Genomic DNA, 25185 nt, shown 5'->3' with positions numbered 1-25185 from the left:
CATCATGCTGTGGGGATGTTTTTCAGCAGCGGGAAGACTAGTCAGGATCAAGGGGAAAGGAATCAAAAATGAATACAGCAATGTGCAGAGAGTCCTTGATGATAAGCTGCTCCAGAGCTCTCTGGACCTTATACTTGGGCGAAGGTTTATCTTCAAACAGGACAATGACCCCAAGTGCACATCCCAGATAACAAAGGAGTGGCTTCACTCTGTGAATGTCCAGCCAGAGGCCAGACTTGGACCTGATTGAACAGAGAGCCAAAAATGACTACGCAGCCTGGTGGGGCTTGAGTGGTTCTCCAAAGAAGGATGAGAGAAACTGCTCAAAAACAAGAGTGCTAGCTTGTAGCATCATATTCAAAGACTTTAGGCTGTGATTGCTGCTAAAGGTGCTTCAACACAATGTCGAGCAAAGTCTGTGAGTAATTATGGGCATGTAATATGTAATTATATATTTTATATACTTCCAGCAAAAATGTTTTTCACTTGTGTAGAATTTCATTTTGGAATGAGGCTATAACATAACACAAATAAGAGCACATATCTTTTCTTTGATAAGTAATGAGCATCTTGACTGTTAAGCTTTTCCTAACAGCTGCTGGAGTAAATATCCTGAACACTAGGGGTCACTGCAGTGCAGCATATGAAAGAAAAACAGTTTAACAGACTCCTTGTCTTGTCTTAAGCTAAAATTAGCCTGTTGAAGTCGAGGGAGGAGATGATAGAGGTTTGAAGTAGGAGCCAGAAACAAAAGTCAGCCCAGCTGTGTGTATTTGTGAAGGCCAAAGAAGTGCCAGATCAAATAAGTGAAGTCCAAAGCAGGCGGGGCAGTGTGTAAAACCTGATGCATACCAGCTCATTTAATAAAAGAAACCAAATCCAGATGAGAGCGATACTGTTGACGTGAGCCGTATAACATGAGCCGTATAACACTGGGTATCTGTATTTGTAGCACACGTGGCAAAACATACAAAACGTATACAGTACCATGCAAGGTGAAGTGGCAGTTCTTAAAGATCATAAAAATATGTACAGTCTGTTAAGGTTACACAATGCTTAGACACATACACTTATATTTCCACACTAGAGTTGATGACAAACATGTCCTCCTTGCAAAGGAAAACGTGTATGATACGAAAAAAGAGAAAATACACTCTTAAGCCATAATGTACAAAATGCATTATGAATCTGCAAACAAGTGTGCAAGCCATTTAAAAATATGTACAACACCTTTCAAAATACACAGTTGAAAAACAGACAACCAAAGGCAGGATGTGTGTGTTCAATCAAAGAAATAGGCTTTGTATACTTGATATAAGGATAAGTGTAGCTTCTGTATTTGTTATTGTTTGCTTTGCATAAAAACTCCAGCGTAAGATCGACTGATAGTAACAGCGACATAACTTTCACCATCTGAACTCTCACAAACGTCCTTTAGAAGAACTGTTCTTGCCCTTGGCAGTCCTCCACGTCCTCTTGTGTTTCTGGGCACAGCTAATGTCCTATAATGCTCTTATTGTTTTGTATGATTTATAAAATCCTGTGGTTTCTCCACCAAACTATCAGTGACTTCATTTGCGCATTTCCTCCTAAAGAATAGTGATAGTGGTTTGGACTTCATCACTCTGCATTTTTTCCAATACAATTGGCACTCTGCGTTGTATTTCTGGGAATTTACTTGTGGTAAGAATGAAACTCCAAGGAATAATTCAGGAAGTGTGTGTAATAACCTCTGATCGTTTGGTATGCTGTGGGTGGATAAGGGACAAAAAGCCCTCACATTAATCATCTTTTTATAAGATAACCTTTCTTTAAATGGCACCGGTGGTGCTCCCTTCCAGCTCCATGTTTTCATTCTTGAACTCTGCTTAGCTTTGTAGCTTTGAAGGATCCCTGGTTAAAAATAACCCTTTTTTTATCTTACACTGGTCCTTGGCGTAGCCCCGTAGTTCATCCTCTGTCTGAAAGAAGCAATTTCAGCTCCCCCGCCCCACTTTGAGCCAACTTTCTTCCTATTGGCTACACAACTAAGGTGCCCATATAAGGGATATCCATTCTCAGTGACATAATACGGAGCTAAAAGTAGAAAAAAAACTACCTGAACCAGTTCCAAAAATGTTGGAATGGCATGTAAAATGAAAATAACAACAGAATGCAATGATTTTGAAATGTTATGGATCCATATTTTTACAAGTTTAAGCTGAAATTATTTTGAGAAAAAAACATTAGCTCTTGACTTGGTTTGCATCAGCAAATCTCAAAAAAGTTTGGAAAAGTTAACGTTACTAAAAAGAAACAGCTGGAGGAACATTTTGCATCTAATTGTAAGGTCCATTGTCTGTGACTACAGTCCGCCGTGACATCCACAAAGGCAGGATAAAGCTCTATACACGAACATGATCCAGAAACTTCTCTGGGCCAAAGCTCATTTAAAATAGACTGAGGCAAAGTGGAAAACTGTGGTTGGAAGAACTGAAATTTGAAATTCTTTTTGGAAAACACGGACGCCGTGTCCTCTAAAGAAAAGGGAAGAGGCACCATTCGGCTTGTCAGCAGCTCTCAAGTCCTGCCTCTCTGATGGTGTGGAAGCGCATCAGTACCTATGAAATACATACAGGTGGGAGATCAGAACGAGTTCCCACCCAGACATCTTTTCAGGGAAGGCCTTAGACAATGCTAAGCTGCATAATGCATCTATTACAGTGCAACAGAGAAGAGCCAGGACTGTTGAGCAGCTTGGATCCTCTAACAGACACCAACGGGACAACAACCCTCTCCCAAAAGTCCAGCATCTGGTCTCCTTAACTCCCAGCTTTTTAAAGATGAGGGATATAGTGATAAGAGTCACAAACATGTTTTGTGTATTCGACTGTGAATAAAAAGGTGGATTTATGACATTTGTGACACAAATCATTGTGTTCTGTTTTTATTTCCATTTTACACGATGTGCCAATTTTTTTAAATTTAATTTTGGGGGAGGGATTGGTTGTAGATATATATGAAAATATTAGTGAAAACATGTGACATTATTAGATAACCGTGCAGTGGCTTCTTCAGGATACAAAAACACACCAATGGCTCTTGCCTAAAATAGTTTTCCTTAAAGCTGTGAAACACAGAACAAACGACTGTGGTTACAAAGGACTTCTGAAATCCTTCCTGGCACTGAAGGTCAAACATAAGCTTTTGTCTTGCTGAATAGATCCAGTCCAATAATCTGCATTTCTCAGTGGCACTGTCTCTTGGACAAATCAGAAGCTCTCACGCTCAGGATTTTTACACATCCAATCAGATGGTTTCGTAGAGCAGCATCCCACTGAAGATGGTCAGAGGTTCGGAGGAGTAGGCCAGCTTCCCAGTTACAAGGTCGATACAGACCGTGTCCCCTTCCTCCATGGGTAGGATGATGTTAAAGACAGCTAACGCTCCAGGGATGTGCTTTGCCTCAGCCATGGGCTTCTCCAGGCCTTCAGGCTGATATCCGGCCGAGTCTGCTCGGGCCACACCAGTGTTGGACTTGGACAGCACTGCCTCGATCTTTATGTTTTTGTGGCCTGTCAGGATGCCACTGAAGAAGTACTTCCCACGCACAGGAGCTGTGAAATAACCTGAGGGACAGGACGAGGTCATAATGACTGACTGCAGACACCAAGTTGAAATAAAGAAAACCTAAAACTATTGAAACGTCCGTTGTAGTGAAACTCACCTGTTTTGGGATTGTAGGCGTTATTTTCATTGACAAAGACTTCATTGAACACTATGGTTCCCGTGTTCCTCATCGGGCGGGTCATGGCGGCAGAGAAGGAAAGGCGTGGCACGTGGGCATCGGAGCCTGGAGGACCTGATGATAGAGCAGAAACAAAGAGCAGGTGTTACCGTGGATTCGAGATCAAAGAGTTAGTCGCACTTTGATCTGCTGTTTGATAAGAACACCACATACCCTGTTCCCCTCTGAGACCTGGAAAGTAAGATGAAAGACAACAACAGCGAGTTAGACCCAGCGATACCATTCCTCATGTTTATATTGTACATATGCAACATGTTAATGAAGAGACATCAAAGATGCACCAAATACGTCTGTTAATACACGTTTATTTATATAAAAAGTAAATTCAAACTAGTAAGAAGCAGAAGTCAATTTATGGTATTCGTCATTACTCTGACCTAAATTTACTCTTCTGTACTGAAGTTTGTGTCCCAGTGGGAGACGGCTCACACATGTGCCTTGTCCCATGGCTGGGTCGCATTAGAAATTCATAGTTCTATAGTTTATGTTTTTTTGAGTGAAAATTTAGAGCAAATCACATTCTACTGCATTTTAGTTGGTGTGATGATTTAAGATTTCAATGGTGATAACGTTATTGTCCCCAATGGGAAATCGATTTGCAGTATGTCCATAGAGAGATATAAACAAACAAACAAACAAACACACACAAAAATAAAAAATAAGCCCAGAGAAAACTACCTAAATTTGATCATCTAGTTGAGAATAATGCCAATTATCAGCCAAATAAAAATGATTTGCTGCTGCGGTGTTAACAGATTGTTCAAGAAGCCTCTGTTTGGTGAAAGGTTTTACCAGGAGTCACATCCTAACGGTACAAATGCACATTCCTAAATAACATAGCTAACTTTAGCTAGCTTGATTAAGCTTAACTTCCATCTTTTTGGCCTAAGATGATCACTACTCTGGTTCCAACACTGGGCCTACAGTATTTACCTGGGGGTCCCATTGGTCCCTGTTCGCCATCTCTGCCCTGAGGTCCTATCCTCCCTTCGGGTCCCATCGGACCCCGGGGCCCTTGCTCTCCTCGGAGCCCAGGTGGACCAGGTGGACCTGAAGGAGTGCAATGTTTGGTGAGACAGCCAGGAAACACTCCAGTACCAGTAACACTATCCTTAAAGAGAACTCGTGGGACTTAGCTTTTAGGCAGAGAGCACCATTTAAATCATTTTATGACAACTGCCTGGAATCTTTCTTTCATCTATTTTTCCCTCAGTCCAAACGTACTTCCCTTCAGTTGGGAGCAACTATCTCTCGACCAGCATTCAAATCCCACGCCATCTGCCCTCTGTGACTCACCCTTAAAGTCCCGTGTTTTGAATCTGTGGAAGTCTCTGACCAAGTCGACCACTGAAGAGTTCAGCCTGTGTATGTTGGAGTGGATGTGAGGCAGCTGGACGTTCTGGATATTTTCAATAGCATTTCCTTGAGAAGTAACTGTGACATTGAGTCCATTAACAGAGGTCCACAGCCCAGACACGTGTCGGTCCAAGCCCTCCTTGATGCCCTCCAGCTTTCCAGAAACCGAGTCGAAGCGCCCAGACACTTTTTCGAGGTTGGAGAGCCTTCGATCTAGGCCGTCACTGGACCTCCGGCACTCCCCGATCTCAGTCACATGGTTGCTCCTGATTATTTGGATCTCTCTGCCCAGATCGCTGAATCGAGTGTCTGAGTCAGCGACGTGGTCTGCCACGACCGTTTGCAGGTTGTTCACCTTGAAAAGAGTGTTGAAAGTTCTACTATGAAAAGACAATTTATTCTCCTACGGTCAGCACATCATCTGTCAGAAAACCCAAATATCTGTAATATCCTATTTTCATAACTGTATAAATATTCTATGAAAACAGTTCCAAAGGTAACCACGATGCATTTGGAAATTTTTATGAATTTCTCTTGTTTTTTATTGAACTTCTGTTTTCTTTTGTGTGCTTTTGCATCATTTTCTGTTTGCTGGTGTTTTCTTGACTTGCAGTGCATTTGAACTGAACAACTGCGCAGCCCGCCCAACACTGCTCTTTCTGTTTTTCCAGGCAGTTTCCGCTGCTATGCCTGCTGATCCAAGCTACCAACAGTCACACTGATATAGCCTCCTTGTTTTGGTTCATTGCTTACTTTATAGCCACTCCACAATGCAACGCAGAAAAAACCTTTAGTGGCTTTAAAAGGTTCACATGTCAAACAGATGTGTGCATAACTAGGCTATTATCTGCATCACATATTCTTACCTCAACGATGATATTGTCCTTAATGTGGGTCAGATCTGTTATCGTGTGCCCGTGTGTCTGCACAGTCCTTCCCAGGCCCTTCAGAGTGTCATTAATGGAGCTAAAAGTATCCATGACCTCAGCCAGCTCTCCTTGGATAGACTTCAGATCCCCTCCTAATTTTCCACTATGTACAGTGTGACCTTCCAGACGTTTCTTTAGATCATTTATGTTGGTTTTACACTGCACCGTGCACTCCTCCACGTCCTCTCTGAGTCGTCCCACCTCCTCCTGGAGGTTGGAGCAAACCTGAGAGCAGACAGATTCTCCCGAGTCGACTTTTCTCCGCAGATCCGTCAGTGCCGTCTGGCATCTGTTGAGGCTGATCGTGGTGGAGTTTTTAAATGTGAGCAGGTCCTTTTCTACAGTGCTGCATATCAAACACTCCTTAAAATCGCGGCCCAAAGTTTCCACTTCAGTGAAGATCCTGTTGAAGTTCTCGCCATCCTTCCCGGTCACAGCTGTTATCTTTTTCACATCAGTTGTTAAGTTAATCACTCTCTCAAGCAGCGAGTCTCCTGACACCGACAGGTTGTTCAGCTTGGTGTTAAACTTTTGGATCTCATCCTGGTTGGCCACAACCCTCCACTCTAAAGTTTTCACAGTTTCATCACTTGTTCGGTCTCTTGCGTTCGGCCCGCAGGTGTCTCTGCACATGTCTGTGGTCGATGTTAGCCGTCTGTCGAGGAAGGTCGTGATGTTCTCCAGCTTGCTTAAACGTCGACTGTGGTCCTTGACCGTGTCTGCAAGAACAGCCACATCCAGCTCTACTTTACCGATCTTGTAGCTGTGGTCATCGAGCTGAACGAGGACCGAGTTTCGCAGCTGAGTGACATCTCTCTGCACAGTTTCTTTCATGTTGTTCCCGGTGTTAGTACACCTCTGCTCCGTCTTCCTCATTGTGGTATTCATCCTCTTTTCCAGTTCTCTTAGCCTGCCGTTCAACCGGTCCTCTGTCACTCTTCCCTTTCCTCCACCCGTCCCGAGCTCCTTATCCAGCCGCCCTTTAATAGCGTCACACTTGTTTGCAGTGGAGGTGAGTCGGACTTCGACATCAGACAGCCTCCTTCCCAGCTCGGTGACTGTGTTGCAGCAGGCCTGTGAGCGCTCGGTCTCGCTGCGAGAGATTTCCAAGCTTTGCCTCAAGTGCTGGTCTATGGAGCTGATCCTCTTTTCCAGGGCTGCGATCCGGTCCCTGTCCTGCTGCTGCTGGCGCCTCATGTCCTCCACGCCGACCTGGTGATAACGAGACATACGAGACATAACCGTCATGATGTCAGGCTCATATTTTTTCAGCGTCCTTGAAACTTTGATTTTTTTGTGATTTCTAAGGGTTTCAAAGGTACATTTTCCTGAACTGTAGGTTTGCTTTGTTGTTCTGCTTCTCAGCAGGAGTGATTGTATCTCTATACTAATACCATCTGTATTACTTCACTCTATAGGAGAAAAGCACTGAGCCATCTACACACCAACAGGAAAGCTGCGTAGCCCTGGAGAGTCACCCCACGAAGCCCCTGGTACAAAGTGTTTGTGCTGATGTTTTATTATTTTTATTGTTTTATGGATCACTGTTTACTTAACACAGGCCAGGAAATCAAGTATGGGATGGTGGAGGTGGGGTTTCCACGACCAAACCCCTCTTTCATCTTCTTATCAAAGGTTACAGCGCTCCGTTAAAAGGAAGGACGTTCTGATTCAATATTGTTTCCCTGTAAATATCACTCGTTGTGTAATATTGCAAAGAATTTTTACATATATTATGTATACAGTGCAATCTGAGGCTATAGTAAAGATAAATATTTTTGTCTTGAGCAACCATGTTTGTTTACTTCATCCAATCCCAGACTGGATCCTGTAACTAGCTTTTTTCTTAAATGATGTCATCTGCTAACAAACTCACCATCAGCAGATTTGCACATCCAGCTAAGCTGCAGGTGGATGTGTAATCATATCCTACTGCAGGGGTAGGCAACTCCAGGCCTCGAGGGCCGATGTCCTGGAGGTTTTAGATGTGTCCATGACCCATCACAGCTGATTTAAAGGGCTAAATGACTCCTCAGCATTTCTTGAAGTTCTCCAGAGGCCTGGTAATGAACTAATCATTTGATTCAGGTGTGTTAACCCAGGGTGAGATCCAAAGCCTGCAGGACACCGGCACTCGAGGCCTGGAGTTGCCCACCCCTGTCCTACTGACTGAGATCACAGCTGGCAAAAACACAGACAGTAGAAAGTGAGGCTAAGCTAATGCGTTAGTGCCTTAAACCTGCATTCTATCTGAAGACCAACAGGTGGCGACAGCTGTGGCTATAAAAAGACTGACGTAGGCCTGTGGGTCAATGACTTTGTGCCTCTGTAAACACTTTCCTGCTTGGTTTATGGGCTCATTTACTCTTTTCGTGTCATACTGAATAAAAAAGTATATTTACAAACCTTCGTCATTCCACCTATTTTTCTATTGTGCGAAAGGCTTTATAGCCTTGTTTTGAAACAGGTGCTATATAAATCAAGTATCAGTCAGCACGGGGTGGTTGGGCTGACAGCTAGCCAAAAGTGTCCGAAGCTTCCACACAGGAAGTGACTAACAGTGACATGGAGACCATGGGCAAAAAACCTGCTGATGATGTAAAGCGCTCAGGCTAAACTTTTCTCATTTTTGAGGTAAATACATTCGCTGAGTGCCAATAAGAGCAGAGTGTACATACGGCGACAGACGCAAGACGATATAACGTCCTCTAGTTTACGCAACAGGTGTAGGTGTCATTGTAGAAGCTGCCCAGTGTACTAAGACAATCGCCCTGCTACGACGCTTTGTATGCAGCATTTTAGGTCATATGTGCTCAGAGTGAAGATCTGACAATGCAGGAGCACCTGGGACAAACAAAGGAGTGGCTTTGTGCTATGGTGGGCGCAAGTGTGGGGCCCTTTATGTGTCGACGCCCACAGGGAGCCATGACAGCACACGAGGCAAATGAAAACTCACTTTATCTGATTTATGTTGAATCCCAACAAAAAAACGTAATGCAGCTGGTAAACTGTTTCCTTATTGTCGCTGCACTTTTCTCATCTTTTTCTTCAGTAATCCTTTTTTACTGTTTGTTTGTGCAGCGGTTTATGCTGCAGCATGGGGCCATTATCTTTTACTGCTTTGGGCAGAAGAAATCGCTTCCCACAGGGGCAAAGGCATGAACATCGAACTGCTAGTAAACGAACCACAAGTACGCCTTCATGTCTTATTGGTGGTGGGGAAATAATGGTGATTGTTGCCATATTGATATAATTATGACATAATGAATGAGGACATATTGGACTTTACCTGACAGGAAGAGCAGGACAGAGACACCCTCCTCTCCAGCTCTGTCAGTATCTCTTCCTTTAGGATGTTCAGCTGGTCACCTCCACCTCCTCCTCGGTCTGCTCCATCCAGTTCATTACCTCCTCCATTCACCAGGTGGTTGTTGATCGTGAGCAGCGTCTGATCATGTGCCTAAACGACCACAACAGTCACAGAAATGAGCATCATCCATGCTTGCGTGCACAAACAGCAGACTTCTGGACAGCCGCAGTTACCTGTGTTCTGTTATAGAGATGATCCAGCTTTGTCTGGATGCTGTTGATGGTTTCCTTCATGTGTGGTTGAGCTGAATCTGCAGGGACAATGGCCCCAGTCAGCCCGTGCCTACGAGATAGAAACAGTTTTGAGGTATATCTCCAGTGCAATAAACAGGAATTGAAAGTGTGCCGTCCATGCGTGACCCTAACAACACTTTAGTTTCTTTATTTCCACTAAACAGCGTTTCACTAACACTCAACTCAGTCCATGAAATAAAGCGTGCACGTGTGTTAAAAACAACAGTGACGTACAGCCTCTGGTTTATGCCATTGATGGTGGTCTGCATGTTGCTGAGGTCTTTGGTCAGGCCATGAATGGTGTTCTCCAGCTGTCTGATCTTCTCTGTGTCTCCTGGACAAAAGGAAAGGAAGGTGTGAAATGTGCTGCTTAATGCTGTAAATCTATTTGCTAAATGTCTCGACATGTTTTTCAGTCAGCTACTTATACTGACTGTTTTCATGTTTCCAGATTTGGACCATTTTGCAGAAACACACAGCTCACTGAGGTTCAGTACGTGTGACGCGCATAATACGGCAGCCTGAGCTTCTTTTTTTAATGTTATGACCATTTGAAGCAGTCGTCCTTTACTTTATCAGAGGCCACACGTCTTCTTTCATTCTTGAGGTATCAAAACTCAGAAGATAAAGAATATTTTATGATTTGTTTGGAATTTCACCTTCTCCTCCCCGCTGCCCACCACCTGTGTCCGCGACACCAGTCTCAGGTGTCCCCTGTGGTCCACTGTGGCAGTCCTCCCCGGAGTAACCATGGCAACACCTCCACTCCATTTCTGTCACCATCTTGTAAGCTACTTTATATCTCGGTCTCCTGTACGTCCGATAGCTGAGGATGAAAAAGGAGTTTGTGAAACGACATCCAGATTGGTGTTTTCACTCGTCCGACCCCGTGACCCTTTCATCTCGATTGTTTTTAGTTTGTGTTGGTCGTCTTTATAGTGTCCCATATGGAAGAGAAATAGAATAAACTTATAAAAGACTTGCATCAGATGTGGCCTACTTCATATAGTGACTCATATAAGGCTGATATGATTTAGTCATGAACGTGGCCACTTTCTCAGTACTTTCATATATTCTTTTAGGAAGTATCCAAAACATACAAGTTTCATTTTTATAATTTTTAAGGATCTTATATCTGTTTTCACTCTCTTTTCATACAAGTTTCACACAAGACAGATACAAACTTTATAAGATTTATATTTATCTTTTCCATATGGGGTGGCTCAAAAATTGTTTCATTTTCTATGGCCAGATTTAGCTTTATATTACTCTTTTTTTGGTATCATTGTATGGAGTGTAGAAAAGTCAGGATAGATTTTAGAAAAAAATCTATAGGCATACATGTATTAGCCTGTCAGCATGCTATCATCTGTGTTTGGTTTCAAGGTGCAGCCATGCCTGAGTACAGCCTCACAGATCACTAATACAGCACCAAACGTTTCTGCCTTCAAAAACTGCAGCCAACTTGTTCCCGGTGATGACACTGCAAGATTTAATATTTGCAATGTAACCAAGTCAAAGACCTGCAGCGGCCCCTAAACCCTGCATGAGACATCATCATTGTGCTGTACACTGATATTCATGTGCAAAGGTCATTATATGTGAGGAAAATCACAGCAAATCATCTACTGATGATGAATGAGATTACAGGGACTTTAAATTCCCATTTTCCAAAGGAACTGCACTGAGCCAGTACAAAATCTCGTTCTTAGAGCATTCCTTTGCAAAAAAAGAAAAGCATGTTTTATTTGGAAAGCTTTGCTGGAGTCGTATCATTAATGTGCCACTCAGCTCTGCTTCTGAAGAGGTCTTATTTGCAGTCCTAACGCAATAAATAGACCAGAAATTGGCCAAAGCACTCCATAAAGATTTACCATCACAGGCATGTTAACAAGCCGCGGCTGCAAAAGTTTTTTTCCTTTCGTGACTTTACTGTAGGTAACACAGAAAAAAGATTTCGTCTTCCAGCTCCCTTTTCTGTGAGCGTGAGAAAAAAGGTCCTCGTAGAAGAAAAACAAAACAGGGCTCGAAGAAATGGGAGCAAGAGCTGGGCAGAGTTAGCAAGTGAAAGTGAGAGAATCATAAAAGGAAGAAACAGAGAGCAAGAGAAGATTGTTTTTGCAGGGTAGGAGACGAGACTGCGGTGCCTGGAACTCCTGTTGGCTTCATTCTTAGCATAGCCCAGGTTTAGACTGAGGCCCCTGGCAGGCATCGGGATCAAGCGGCAAGGCCAGGGTTAGACAACACAGTGAAAACTTCAAAGGAGGGAAAACATCAGCAATGCTCGATTAATGTTTTCTCCAAGTATTACATCCACGACTGGAAAACCCATTTAGCGAGTCCTATCTCTAGTAAATGTGCTCCGTTACTTGTAATAGTAGATATTCACCCGTCTGCACCAAAGAGACTTTATCACTGAGATTACCCAGAGACCAGTACGGAGCTGCAATCATGTGGAAGCCCAGCTTCAACCAGGCGCCCTCCTGACCTCGTGGTTGAAGCCCGGGAGACAAAAGATTGAGAGAGCTGAGTGAAGTCTACAGACAGGAAATAGAACAAAATGATGGATACAGGGTGCAGGACTCCTGCGGCTTTGAAGACGGCAAGGCTAAACTCGGGGTAGAATCCGGAAACACGGAGACGAGGCATAGATACTCACGCTACTCGAGGACACTGTCCCCAGGCACAGCGCTGGTAGTCCGGCTTGATGTACGTCTCCACGCCATCCTCCATCACGCAGCTAACCGTGCGCGTCACCACATAAGCGCACCAGTTCCTATTGAAGCAGGGAAAAGGAAATGGCAGATGAATGAGTGTGTGATGGCTATCGGTTAGCTCAGAGTTTCGAGTCAGGCGTTAACACAAACATAGCACCTCGCCCTCACTCCAGTTCTGCTCTACGTTCCCTGGCACAGAAAACAGGGAAGGAATGACAATCAAAACTCTGGTCACACGTTGAATGTGAGTCTCCACTGTTTGGAGTTTTTGTAGATTAATATCTCAGACCTTAGACTTGCAGTTATTGTTCTGTGCTGCACTCCAGGAAAATTGGTGCAAAAGTCAGATCATGTATGATAAGTACATGAATTTAACAATGACTGCAACACACCAAGTTCACTGCAGTATTTATACTGCATCTCTTTGCAGTAAACACAGAGTTACATTTATTCACAAATGCCCAGCATAACATTTATAAAAGCCTGTCAGATGCATGATCTCTTTCCACAAATCTGAGAAGTCGTGAACCAGGGAAAGTAACTGCAAAAGTAAATTAGATTTTCTCTGCAAACAGTTTTCAGTTCATTACATCAGTTTTAAAAAATGAAGCAATACCTTCATAAACCAATGAAGGTAGATACACTGTAAATGTGCTTTAAGTATGAAAGCGCCTGTTTGCGTTTTTCCTTACAGATAACAATATAAAAATAAAAGAAATATTCATTTCAGATCTGGCCCACATACCTCAAAGAATGACGGCCCTTTGGTGACCCAGATTTGGTTTGCCAAAGGTGGCCCACGCATGGGCCAGCAGCAGACACGCTGCTGGCCCTGTGATGGCCCAGAACAGATGTCAGCCTAATGTGTACCTTAATCGACCCATGTAATAACTACATGTGCCGGAACATAATAGTGCAAAAGTAACATGACGAAACTCTGCTCAGACAGTGAATGGACTGATTCTTATATAACACTTCTCTACTCTCACAGATTACTCAAAGTGCTCCATACAGCATTCACACACTCGCTCTAAGCTAAGTGCTTCCTAACTACATTCATGCACATTCACACTCTTGACATCCTGGAGGAGTCAGGGATCGAACCACTAACCTTCCGATCAGTAGGTGACCTGCTCTACCTGCTGAGCTACAGCCGCCCAGCGGCAAACATGAGTGAAACCTCACTGGGTTTTGGATAAAGTGTACACTCACAAACCTGTCAAACCTGCGTTTGAAACATTAGCTACCATAGCAGTATAGTATTGCAACATGACATTTGGGTCTTCTACCTAAAATAGGAAAATAAACAGTGTCATCATTGCCAGACCTGGCCCACATCTGGTTGACACACACTCTGCCATGACACCAGTCACTCAGAAGTGCCAGCTTGATGCTGGGCCAGACCTGTTTTCTATGAGCCTGGGCCACATAACCCAAACCATAATCGGCCCAGATATGGCATGCCATCACATAGACAGTGCCATCTACACCTGGCTCGTATCTGGATGACATACCACTTACTATGCCAGAAGCCAGCCAGCAGTGTCAGCTTGACACCAGATCCGGGCCAGACCTGACTGCTATGTGGGATATGACCCCCTATGAGCAAGCACTTCGGCAACAGTGGGAAGGAAAAACTCCCTTTTAACAGGAAGAATATATAACAAAATATAAGAGTAAGAAAACGTTTAGCCTAGTTAAGCACATAATGTTAACCCGGGGATGCAGGTCGCTTCGTCTAAGCAAACAAATATCAGCAACATCAGTTTCCAGTTTTTCCAAACATAACTATATTTCCTGTCTTTGTTAACTTTGATGTTCCAAAGCTACAAGCTGGTTGTGCTAATACTGGGTTACTTAGTGGACTTCACACAAGAATCACACAAAAAGCTGAAGTTAGTTTATGATAGTAACCTCACTGTCCACATGGTGTTCTCTCTGGTTGTTTCACTGTATTTGAGCCTACAGCAACTCAGTGCACTTAGGTGCGTAGACATGGTCAACATGACCTGCTAAACTGCTAAACTGCTAAACCAGACAGGTTTGATTGGGATTATCGCACATGAACACTTTTTCTGATTTTTCTGTGATCAAATGTTAATGTCAGAGAGAGTGTCCAGACTACTTCAAGCTGATAGAAAGGAACACTGCTATCAGCTAAGAACAGGATCCTCAGACTACAGCTGGCACAGGCTCATTAAAAAGAAGATTTGAAAACCATTGCCTGGTCTGATGAGTCTGCATTTCTGCTGCAACATTCAAACAGAGTCCAAATTTGGTGTAAAAACCATGAAAGCATGGATCCATCCTTCCTTCTATTAATGCGTCAGGCTGCTGGTGATAAAACTGCGTTTGATGCCACTTTGGGCCGCTTACTACGAACTAAGCCTCATTTAAACAACCATCCAATTATGACCACACCTACCCATCTCCTAATGGCTGCTTCCAGCAGGAAAATGGACCATGTAACAGAGGTACAATCATCTCAAACTGGTTTCATGAGTTCACTGCACTCAAATCCCACAGTCACTGGATCCCAATCCTACTGGGTCACCTTTGGTGCAAGAAGACATTCACATCATGGATCTCAGCAACTGTGTGATGCTGTCATGTCAATATAGACATGAATCTTCAATGAATCTTTACAGCACTTGATTGAATCTATAGCATCGAGAATGAAAGTAGTTCTGAACGCTAAAGGGAATCTGACCTAATGTCTGTGAAGGTTCTCAGTCATCATCGGAGTATAAGGAGCTTGGAAAGCTCCTTAGAAGTTCAAACTGAAGGTGAAACATCTTCAAGCAACTTAAAGAAGTCCAGACGCTTTTCTTTCCAAGCTCCTTAGACCAATCTGACCTAATACTAACAAGGTGTACTATATATGGTGCACACACGTGTCACTGCTGACAGGGTAGCCCTCTGATCAACCCTCTGAACCACCGATTCCCACCTGTTCAAGGAAGCACGATGTTCATTGATCCTACAGTACACACATGGAAAACCACAACACCAAGCATAAAGTGGCTGCAAAGAGCAAAATCACAGATCAACAGCAGCATGCATCTAGAGTTATGTTTCCCGGTGAAGTATTCACTCGCGTCATGTACTTCCCCTCCTTCACTGAGCCCTGAGGGGACTGTAAGTAAGTAAAGTTTATTTATTAAGCGCTCTTCATAGACAGGCCGTCACAAAGCGCTGTACACAGAGATTAAAATAAACAGACAGTTAAGTAACAAAATAGACAATATACACAATATAAAAGGTTAAAAGTAAATAAATAAGTAAAATAGTAAAATAATACTGCAGCTCCTAAGAGCTGGTGGCTAACTTTGTTTGCCAGTGACTTCAGTGGAAACAGCTGCCCGCTGTGGCTCAAATAACACTGGCTGCTTAACTGAAAAGAACTTTTCACACTAAATTAAATCCAATGTTGATAAAATAATGCTCATTATAGCAGCTTTCTAATGCTAGGTTCAGGTTTTAACTTAATCCATACTTTTCACGCCAACTCAAATATTAATCCTAAAATAATTCCCATGAAGTGGACGGTCAAACATTTGTTAAAACAGCAAAAAAACGTCCCCATAAACATGCTTTCATAGCACGACGCTCCCACACACTCCCACAGTCTGCAGGCTACTCCGTTTGTCCTCGTCTGCCTTATCGCCCTTGACCCTCTGATGTCTCTCTTGATAACGGCTGCAGATAGATTTGAGACACAGACGTCCTTCAGTCACTTTCTATCATCATTTTCATATTACCCACAATCCCCATCTGCGGCTATTTCTCCAGTGGTCATTACGGCCAATTAGTGTCACTCCCAGAGTCATCTACGCAGAACTATGAAGTGTTTTATGGATAAAATTTGGAGAACACAAGGAGCTCCTTCATCCTGGGAAGTCAGTCAGCAGCTTCAGTCCCTCTTCTGTCTCGTCCTTTCATCCGTCTGTCTGTCAGTCTTCACGTCTGTCACTTTTCTCTCTGTTACCGTCTTGTTCAGTCTCACACAGGTTTTGGCACCCGAGCGCCTCTCTGTCCATCTCTGTTTATTATCTGCTACTCGTCTCCTTTCCTTTTTTCCTCCTCCTGTAGCCTTCGTTCTCACCCCGTAAACTGTCCCCCTCCTCATTCCAGAGCTTGTTTCATTGACAAGAAGAGTTTATCATGTTCTGACCCCCATGACCTATTACCTCTCTTCATGGGAAAGTGAACTAATTAGTTGTCAGACTGCTGTTAATGTTTGTTGATCTGAAACATAACATATGCTACAGATGGATGGAATCAACCACATCCACACCTTAAACATGTCAATTTTCAAAAACTTTACTTATTGTTGGAGCTTTTTCCCAAAAGGTTTTCCCAAAGTTCTGGAGAAAAAACTGTATCTGCTTCGGGAAACTTTGCTGGGTCAGGACATTTGCAAATACCCCATCAACCTGATCGCGGTGCCAAAGCCTGTGCGTTACATACGAACGCTGAGCCCATCAGCTCCGTAACATATGCCAAGGTCGCGAATCTGAGACATCCACTTCATCCGCTTTGTCCGGGGCCGGGTCGCGGGGGCAGCAGCCTAAGCAAAGAGGCCCAGACCTCCCTCTCCCCAGCCACCTCCTCCAGCTTATCCGGGGGAATACCAAGGTGTTCCCAGGCCAGCCGAGAGATATAATCTCTCCAGCGTGTCCTGGGTCTGCCCCGGGGCCTCCTCCCGGTGGGACATGCCTGGAACACCTCACCCAGGAGGCGCCCAGGGGGCATCCTTGTCAGATGCCCGAACGGCCTCAGCTGGCTCCTTTCGATGTGGAGCAGCATCCACTTCATTTAATTATAATCAATAAAAACAGTTAAAAACAACCGTTGAGCATAATTTTCTCTTGCAGAAAGCAAAGAGGTCCAGGTGATGGTTAAAGAAGCACCTCAGACAACATTTTGGTTTAAATTCATGACGTCAGTCCAACAGTGAAGAAAGGACAGGAGGGCGGGGGCAGAGCGAGGGGAAGACATGCGGTAAAGGATGGATGCTCTCAGCCGTACGGCACGTGGCCGCCCGCTCAGCGCCCCGAGCTTTAAAGTAGTTACTGTTACTTTTCACTGTACACTTACAAAAAGGCTTTTCAACAACTTCTGTTGAGAGTAGAAAAGTTAAAGCACACAGGGATTAAAGTTTCATTTAAAATGGAAACAGCCTGTAAGATTTGTTACTCTCTTTTTTAAATGGGACTTCTTTATGTTTTCTGTCCACAATAATAGATGTTCATAGACGTTCATGGCTCTACGTGACCGATTAGGCTGTTGTTAGTTTTGTTTTCACAGCTTCCCTCCTCACGCAGCCACAAACTGACCTGTGTCTGTTCTGTCTTCTGTTAGGTGCATGTGTAAACCACTCACTCTACAGCCACGGTTTACTTAATGTGATGACAGATTATCACTGACATGTATGAGTGGGTCAAAAACAGTGGTTACATCTGTTAAATCCGCCTGTGATTCCCCCTCATTAACATCTTTTCGGATTGGCTGAAGGGAGCGTCCTAACGTTCCCTCTGATGTGTGCTATGATGTTGAATTATTATTTATAGTGTTCCTGCGCACTGTTTTGGTAGAGCAGTGGCTTAATGAAAGTGAGCTCTGTGGATCATAACTATAGTTTCCTGCTGACTCGATGCTTGATGTCAGCTGAAGGGTGAGAAATTTCATGAGGATAATACATTTTGTTTCAGTGAACACAAAAAGTATTTGTTAATTATTTAGATCTTTAGTGTCTGTCTGTGAAGCTTTTGTATCTGCGTGTCAATCGAGTTGATCCCATAGAAAATAACTGTGCAGATGTTGATTCAACCTGAAATAACCCAACAGCTGCTCTGACCTCCGATCTTTGTCTCATCCTGTGGCGGGTTAGATCGATCAGTAAGGCATCTAACATCTAACAGCATGTTTCAGACAGAGGGTACCACAGCAAGCAGAAAAACTCAGACGTGCTGTTGAGATTTTACTTCTTTATCTCATATTGACACATCTCAAGGATTAAATGTGTAGTTAAACATCTTTAGACTGAAAGAGGAGTTTTCACTGTTCGTGGTCCTTCATGTAAAAGGCTAATAATACATGTGATGGTTGTTTCTCTTTTCACCAATAAGACATGGAGTTTGAGTGGAGGGGTTATGGGAAAAACACATGAAATATTGATGGCAGTTAAAGGCCGTGCGCAGAAACTTGTGGCTTATTTGGTCCGTTTACAGCATATCACGTTGCCTCACACTGATGTGAAGTGGTTTCTAGCTTTCAGCCTGGAGTCGGCACCACTGAATGATATTTGGCTGAAATCACCCAGCGCCCATGCGTCCAAACAGCACTGGAGCTGCCTCTATATGCTTCCACAGATGCAGCACAGACACTCGTGTGATTTGTTCCACTAGCTGTGCATTGCTGTTTTTAATATATTACATTTTCCTCAGTTACATTGTGTTTAATGTCTTTGTAAAACTCGGTCTGGTGGTCGGTTGCACTGCATTATGCTTCGTGGTGGTTTGCTGGGTTACCGCTGGTCTTGCTCTCTTCTACTTAAAATGACTGAGAAATGGGAATGGAACATGTTCATCAAAGCAAGAGTAAAAAGAGAGCGTTTCAAGTCACACAGCCGTGGTTAATCGTCACCGCTCATCCTCCTGTTCTCGCACTTTAGCTGACTTGTTTTCGTCACAGGGATTCAGTGGGACAGCGCTGCCGCTCACTGACAGCAGATAAAGCTTAGAGCTGGCAACACCCCGCCCGATTTTCTCTGACAGAGAACAGAACGTCTCATATAAATAAACGTAACCATCGATCATTTTTTCACTTCTGAGCAGACACAGATGTGCAAACACGCATTCGTATCCATATACATCCAGAACTGCCTCGATCTGGCAGCTTTCAAACACTTAGTGTACACACCGCCCTCACTGTGGGCTCATTTTCCAGTCTTTCCATCATGGGATGACAGCCGTCTTTATATTTGTCAGATGATGACGAAGTCTAAGCGCAAAGCTCATTGAGTGCATGTCTGTCCCAAAAGCAGACTTTGCTGGATTTGTTGAAGTTTTCAGGCTCTGTGCTGCATAGATGACACATCTGAAACGTTTCAGCAAACCCGTTTTCTCCTCTCTGGCTAATCAGCATGAAGTTAGGCTTTCTCAGCCGTAATCCAATAAAGTCCCAATAATCCAAACGGCTGCAGAGAAATCACTCAGATGAAAGTGCACTAACTAGACTTGGCATCTTTGCCCATAAGTGTGAAACACAATTGCACGCACACTCAGCTGTGCATTCCTAAACAAGCACTAGCACACGCACAAAGGTAGACGCAAACCTGAGTGTCACCTGCTCATTCTTCACAAACACACATTACTATTGTGAACATCATCATTAAAATCACTGCTCAGAACATAACACGGCAGGAACACGTGTTCCTCCGTGGACACACCGTCAAGACCGTGACGTATGGATACTAAAATACTTGCTTTGGATTTCACAGTGCCGGTGTTTGGACAGTGACACGTTTTTGTAGTTTTGCCTCTGACCAGCACGATGGGGGACTTTAAATCATACAAGCAGGATGTGATTGAAGAGCCAACTGTCAGCGTTATTTCAGGCCGTTTAACAAAATTGCTCCATTAACTGTTCAGCATTGGCAGATGTTTTTATACATAGTGCCCCATTTTCAGATGGTCGAAAGTAATTGGACAAACTAACAGAATTTTAAATAGAAGGAATGGTTTTAATATTTGGTTGAAAGTCAGTGAGTGAAGTGTAGAACATTTCCTCCAACTATATTTTTCTCTTCCTTCTATCTGCTACATTTCGTTTGTTTCGTCTTTCCAAAAAGTTGTGTTTTGTCCAAACTGTGTTGGCTCTTTTCCGTGAAGGCCAGCCTGTGCTTCCTGTTCCTGGGTGTAACCAGCGGTTCACAACTATGAACTTGTTTTTCGTAACCAACTAAAGATTGTCGATTTGATCGCTCCTTAAGTTTTTGCTATTACACTCATGGGATTATTTTGGATTTAATGATGGGCATGTTCACTTGCACTGACATCTCCTTCAACCTCGTACTGAGAGCTTGAGTGGACAGTACCACCAAAACATACCAAGTTCAACACTCAGAATCAGCTCCAGACCTCCAGGATCTGCTTCATTTACCATTAGAAAAATACAGTAGCAGGTTTCGCCTGGACATAAAAGAGCTTGTCGGTCAGTCGTCCACTTACTTTTGAGCTACTGAAAAAAACTGGCTTTGTGTAAAAATGGCTGTAGTTGATAAACTGTCACAGTCGGGGTGTTTGCGGAGTGGACGCAGAAGCAGACACAGGAGAGAGAAAATGAAGGTTTAACAAAAAGCCGTTTATTTGGCTGATAGTAAAAAACCACCAAACAAAGGCGAGGCGAACTGGGGCAAAACTAAACTAGAAACTAAACTGGGAGCAGCTAAACTTACTATGACGACTAAGACGTGAGACATAACATGTAAACTGAACAGCAGCATGCAAAACTTTGAACATGAAGTAAACTAAACCTGCCAAGAACACGAACACGAAGAGTAGAAAGCAAGACTCTGCGACCCGACGTGAAGTAAACAGACGACCCAACAATGAAGAGAGGAACACAGAGGACACATGCACAGAAGGGTAACAAGGGAAGTGGAAACACCTGGAAACACAGCTGATACAAGTGAACACGACGCCACAGGGGAAGCAAAACTAAACACACCGAACATGGAAACACAAGACTTTCAGACAAAACAGGAAACATGGAAAGACGTAGACTGTGACAACACAGGCTTGACGACGGGACATGGAACACGCAGACATGAAACGCACAATAGACAGAACGATACACAAGGAGAGGAAGATAGAAACAGGAAGCAACACATGAACAAGGGAGCATGGATGAAACTAAGACATACTAATAATACACTAGAACTTACCAATTACTCTAATAAATCATGAGGAATCAAAAACAGTAAATAAACCTAAAATGCTGGTCACAGTCCCGCTGTCATAAACAGCTCATGCATTAGTTTTGTTAATGTCCTTGAATCAGAGCTGAAGGTCTACACGAGGGCTGTTCGATATAACGATATAAAAACATTTATCGTGTCCTATCACGCTATCGTTGGTTTCGTGGTGTCGTAAAATAAACTGTTTATATTAATATTGTTTCATCGTTTGATGGTCACTGTAGTGGCTACATTAATTTCTTAAAGTAAACCTTTCACAATAAAGCTTAAGATCCTGTTGAGACTTTTCAAAATAAACTGAATCATGTGAAAGAGTATGCAGAGAGTTTATGGATGAGAAACAAAAAAGAGCCGTCAGGTGCTAAAAAATAAACCTTAGACTCAGACCTTGAAAGGAAACGGCGGCCGTTACAACTTGTGTCTAAAAATGTGTCGTTGCATGCATCGGTTAAAACACTCGACTCCAGCTACACGACGCCCAGCTGGAAACACTTCAAGTCGAGCTGCCCGAGATTCACAGAATTTACAGAAAATGTTACATTTTTGTGATTTATATCGTTATCGGGAAGACAGATGTCTGATATCGGGATATGGTCATATCGCACAGCCCTAGTCTACACTTACTGAAGCTGACCGATTGATCCAGCGTGATGGCATACAGAGGCAGAGCTACAAAAAAAGTGTGTCACTTGCCAAAATTGTACCAGTTGGATTGTATTCACATGAATCCCAGTACGCTGCTGTACTCCCAAATTAAAGTGCACAGCTGTTGCCAGTATTGAATCCTTTTTCTACAGTTTGCTTACAATAAACATAATTTACGCTTTACTGCTGTTAATGCATTTTAATGATGAGAAAGCTTTCCTTTCTTTGCTTCGATAAACTAATAAAGCATTAAAAAAACTTGGATTGTTTCCGAATACTCACATCCCGTTAGATAACTCACCGACTGAAACTCTAAACATGTCTAAGAGTAAATGACATTAAGACATTTGGACTTTGGAGAAGTTTGTAAAGCTAAAAAGCTAAAAATCTGAGTTATTACAGGCAACTGAGAATTAAAGCGCTCGTGTTTGAAATGCACAGGTCTCCATGTATGGGTCTGTACTATTGCCTCCCATCAGGGGCCATTCAGCAACGTTTCCTTTACTATATCAGCTCCACAGTATAATACTGCACATGTGCAGAGCAGTTCCTGCACATGCTTCAGGATGTTTATGGCTACATTGTGTATTTTCAGGATGCTTGTCTGACAGTAGTAGATAGAGCCAGAAATGTAAAGCTAAAGTACAATGATATTCAATCCATATTCAAACATCTATTGTGCTGTGCAACCAAACATTGTTAAACCTGCTGAACTGTAGTTGAAACTCACTATGTAGGCTGAGTCTGTAGACGCTTTCCTTGTGCCAGTGCAAGTGGAAAGAGTTCAAGTGGAAGTGGACAAACTGGTTCAGGTAATTACAGAAGAAGGTGTGACTGAGGCTGGGGTCATGTGGAAGTAATCCAAATGGACACACAGAGAAGGCATTTCAAAAATCCACATCCATTTATTAAATTGCATTGTGTAACCTTTTTTTTATCATAGCGCTAAAAACCCTTTAAATCCACACATTTGTATCAGTATTTCCTGAGCCGCTCCTTCCCTCAGACACTGTCACATTTACAAGTGTAACTTTGTTCTCACAGCTTTGAACCATCAGCAGTAACAGAGACTTCTGTCAGATAAGAGGACGTACAAATGGAGCTCTTTGGAGGTGTTCATTGCACAAACAGTATTGTCTGGCTTTTTCTTTTTCGAGGCAGGAGGTCATGTGATGAGCCGATTAGTTTTTATTGACAGCTGTAATAAAGAGATTAGCGATGGCACACTGGAAATGTTCTGGGATTGAGAAACTCACAGCATCTACAGTAATTTCCATCACCTGTCGACCTGCCGGACGTACTGCAGAAAATCAGCATCTGCATGAGAAAGGCGGGACAGGTTTTTTACTTCATTTCAAAAACTAAAAAAAATGTCCAAGATTTTCTCTAGCAACTTTTTTTAAACACCCATTTATCGGGGATTAGCTCATAACTCATGTGGTGGCACAGTAAAGTCGGGCCTGGGTTCAAAGCTACCAGCTGTTAAATCACAAATTAACTTTGACTTTTGTGGAAAGCTGAATTCAATTTCACTTAAAACACTAAAGCTACAGACCACAAAACCAAAACAAAATACTGAAAGGGGCTAAAAAGTAGAGTAAAGGTGAGTAAAGTGAAGGTGAGTATAAAGTTACTTTAACATGATAAGACATACCTGCTGCCTTGCCGCCTTAAGATGTTGCTGATTTCTAAGGATGAACCAGGAAATTGCTTAGAGTTTGTAGCTATGAACAAGTGTTCTCTTGTAAACAGTAATGTGAGTCATTGTTACCAGAAGGTTAATGATTATAGCAGATTTAAGTTAACGAAACGGGAAAGCCGCGCCTTGCAATGCAAGAAAGTAACCAAACGATTGGCCTTGAATGCTGGCTTCACATCCTCACATCCACGTCGTCAGTCTCCCACAGTCACAAACATGCAAACTATGCCTTCATTAGCTCTCTGGCAGACACAGAGCAGGGAATCTTTGAACGTATGCGTCTTGTCTTTATATACAGAGCTATAACTCAGCGTGAGTGACAGTCTTACACCTGCCTGAACCTTGCTTTAATGCCCAATAAATTTCAGCTCCCTGTAAAACAGCAGACAGAAACTTCACAGCCAAGCAGGAAGTTGTGATCTGACATCTCTACCCACGCATTCCAGGTTCATTATATTCAGCAGCATCACTGCATGGGACCTGCACAGAGAACGTGCGGGTAAAGTAGAATATTCGCATCGAATGAGTGGGCGGAAGAGGGAGTGAAAGAAAGAAAAGAGTGGGCTGAGGTTTAATGCTTAAACAAAGAAATCCTTTGGCGGCGTCTATTGTTGAGGAATCTTTCACTTATCTTCAAGGAGAGGCCTCGACAGCAACCTGAATGAGTGGGTTGAAAGGGGTAGGCTAGCATTTGAACTGTGAACCGGAGGTCGAGCGTCCCTATGAAGTCCTTGTACACACAGTGAAAGGCACACGGATCGCCACGGATGACTCGAGTGCACTCACTCATGCTTGAGCGATCCCATTTGGAGAGGCTAACGTACAGAAAAGGCAGGCGCACGCATATTTCCAGGCTCTGCACACGTTTTACTGGCACGCACACCAGGACGTGCGTGACTATGTAAACTTCTCTCTGATTGTTTAGCCTGACGGTCACCAAGATATACTGAGAATGTCTAGGATTCTGCCATTTGCTTTAATATTATTGCTAAGACACATCAGCATTCGGAGGTCTGCGGGGGATTTTTGGTGACCCACTTGAATTTTAGCCATTTATGGAAGCGTGCGCATTTAGAGCATAAGTGCTCAAAGCCTTAAAATCACAGTTGCCCAGAATAGCAAGGTAAAGCTCTCCAAGCTGTTTGTAGTACAAATGTCCTGTCATGGCATCCGTGACCCGAGTCGAGGCTCATAGTCTCAGCTGTTGAGCTGTGTGGGGGGATGTGATGGGAAGAAATCCCAGTCTTTATAACTTTCTGTAGGTTTATGTAAACAAAGGACGGCTTCCTCATATGTGATGCGCGCTGAAACTATGGTAATTAGGTTACAAAGGCTGTGCCTGGAGAGCATCCCTGTTCCCACATGGCATTAGCATATTTAAGGAGATGTTTTTTATACTGACCTAATTAACAGGAAGCAGAAAATACGGATAAAGTGAATTTGAGCGCGTTCCAAGTTTTGGTTCA

General features: G+C 43.2%; 1 protein-coding gene across 1 annotated transcript in view; it reads right to left on the bottom strand.

The window, feature by feature from the left end:
* Nucleotides 1-551: 551 nt before the first annotated feature.
* Nucleotides 552-25185, bottom strand: part of emilin1a (elastin microfibril interfacer 1a) — a 29770-nt gene continuing 5136 nt past the window's right edge. The window contains exons 2-12 of the mRNA XM_085381453.1: nt 12335-12451; nt 10335-10501; nt 9910-10009; nt 9616-9724; nt 9362-9532; nt 6010-7284; nt 5084-5498; nt 4721-4837; nt 3941-3958; nt 3707-3841; nt 552-3608 (exon numbers count right to left, since the gene is read on the bottom strand). Coding sequence (XP_085237579.1) covers nt 3289-3608; nt 3707-3841; nt 3941-3958; nt 4721-4837; nt 5084-5498; nt 6010-7284; nt 9362-9532; nt 9616-9724; nt 9910-10009; nt 10335-10501; nt 12335-12451 — 2944 coding nt within the window. The 3' untranslated portion in view covers nt 552-3288. The remainder of the gene's footprint in view (nt 3609-3706; nt 3842-3940; nt 3959-4720; nt 4838-5083; nt 5499-6009; nt 7285-9361; nt 9533-9615; nt 9725-9909; nt 10010-10334; nt 10502-12334; nt 12452-25185) is intronic.

This window comes from Rhamphochromis longiceps, linkage group LG15, assembly GCF_057381845.1.
Source record: "Rhamphochromis longiceps isolate RC_006_pf linkage group LG15, R_longiceps_female_GT1.1, whole genome shotgun sequence".
Lineage (NCBI taxonomy): Eukaryota > Metazoa > Chordata > Actinopteri > Cichliformes > Cichlidae > Rhamphochromis > Rhamphochromis longiceps.
The sequence above is the reverse complement of the archived record's forward strand: the minus strand, read 5'-3'. Positions and strand labels throughout refer to the sequence as shown.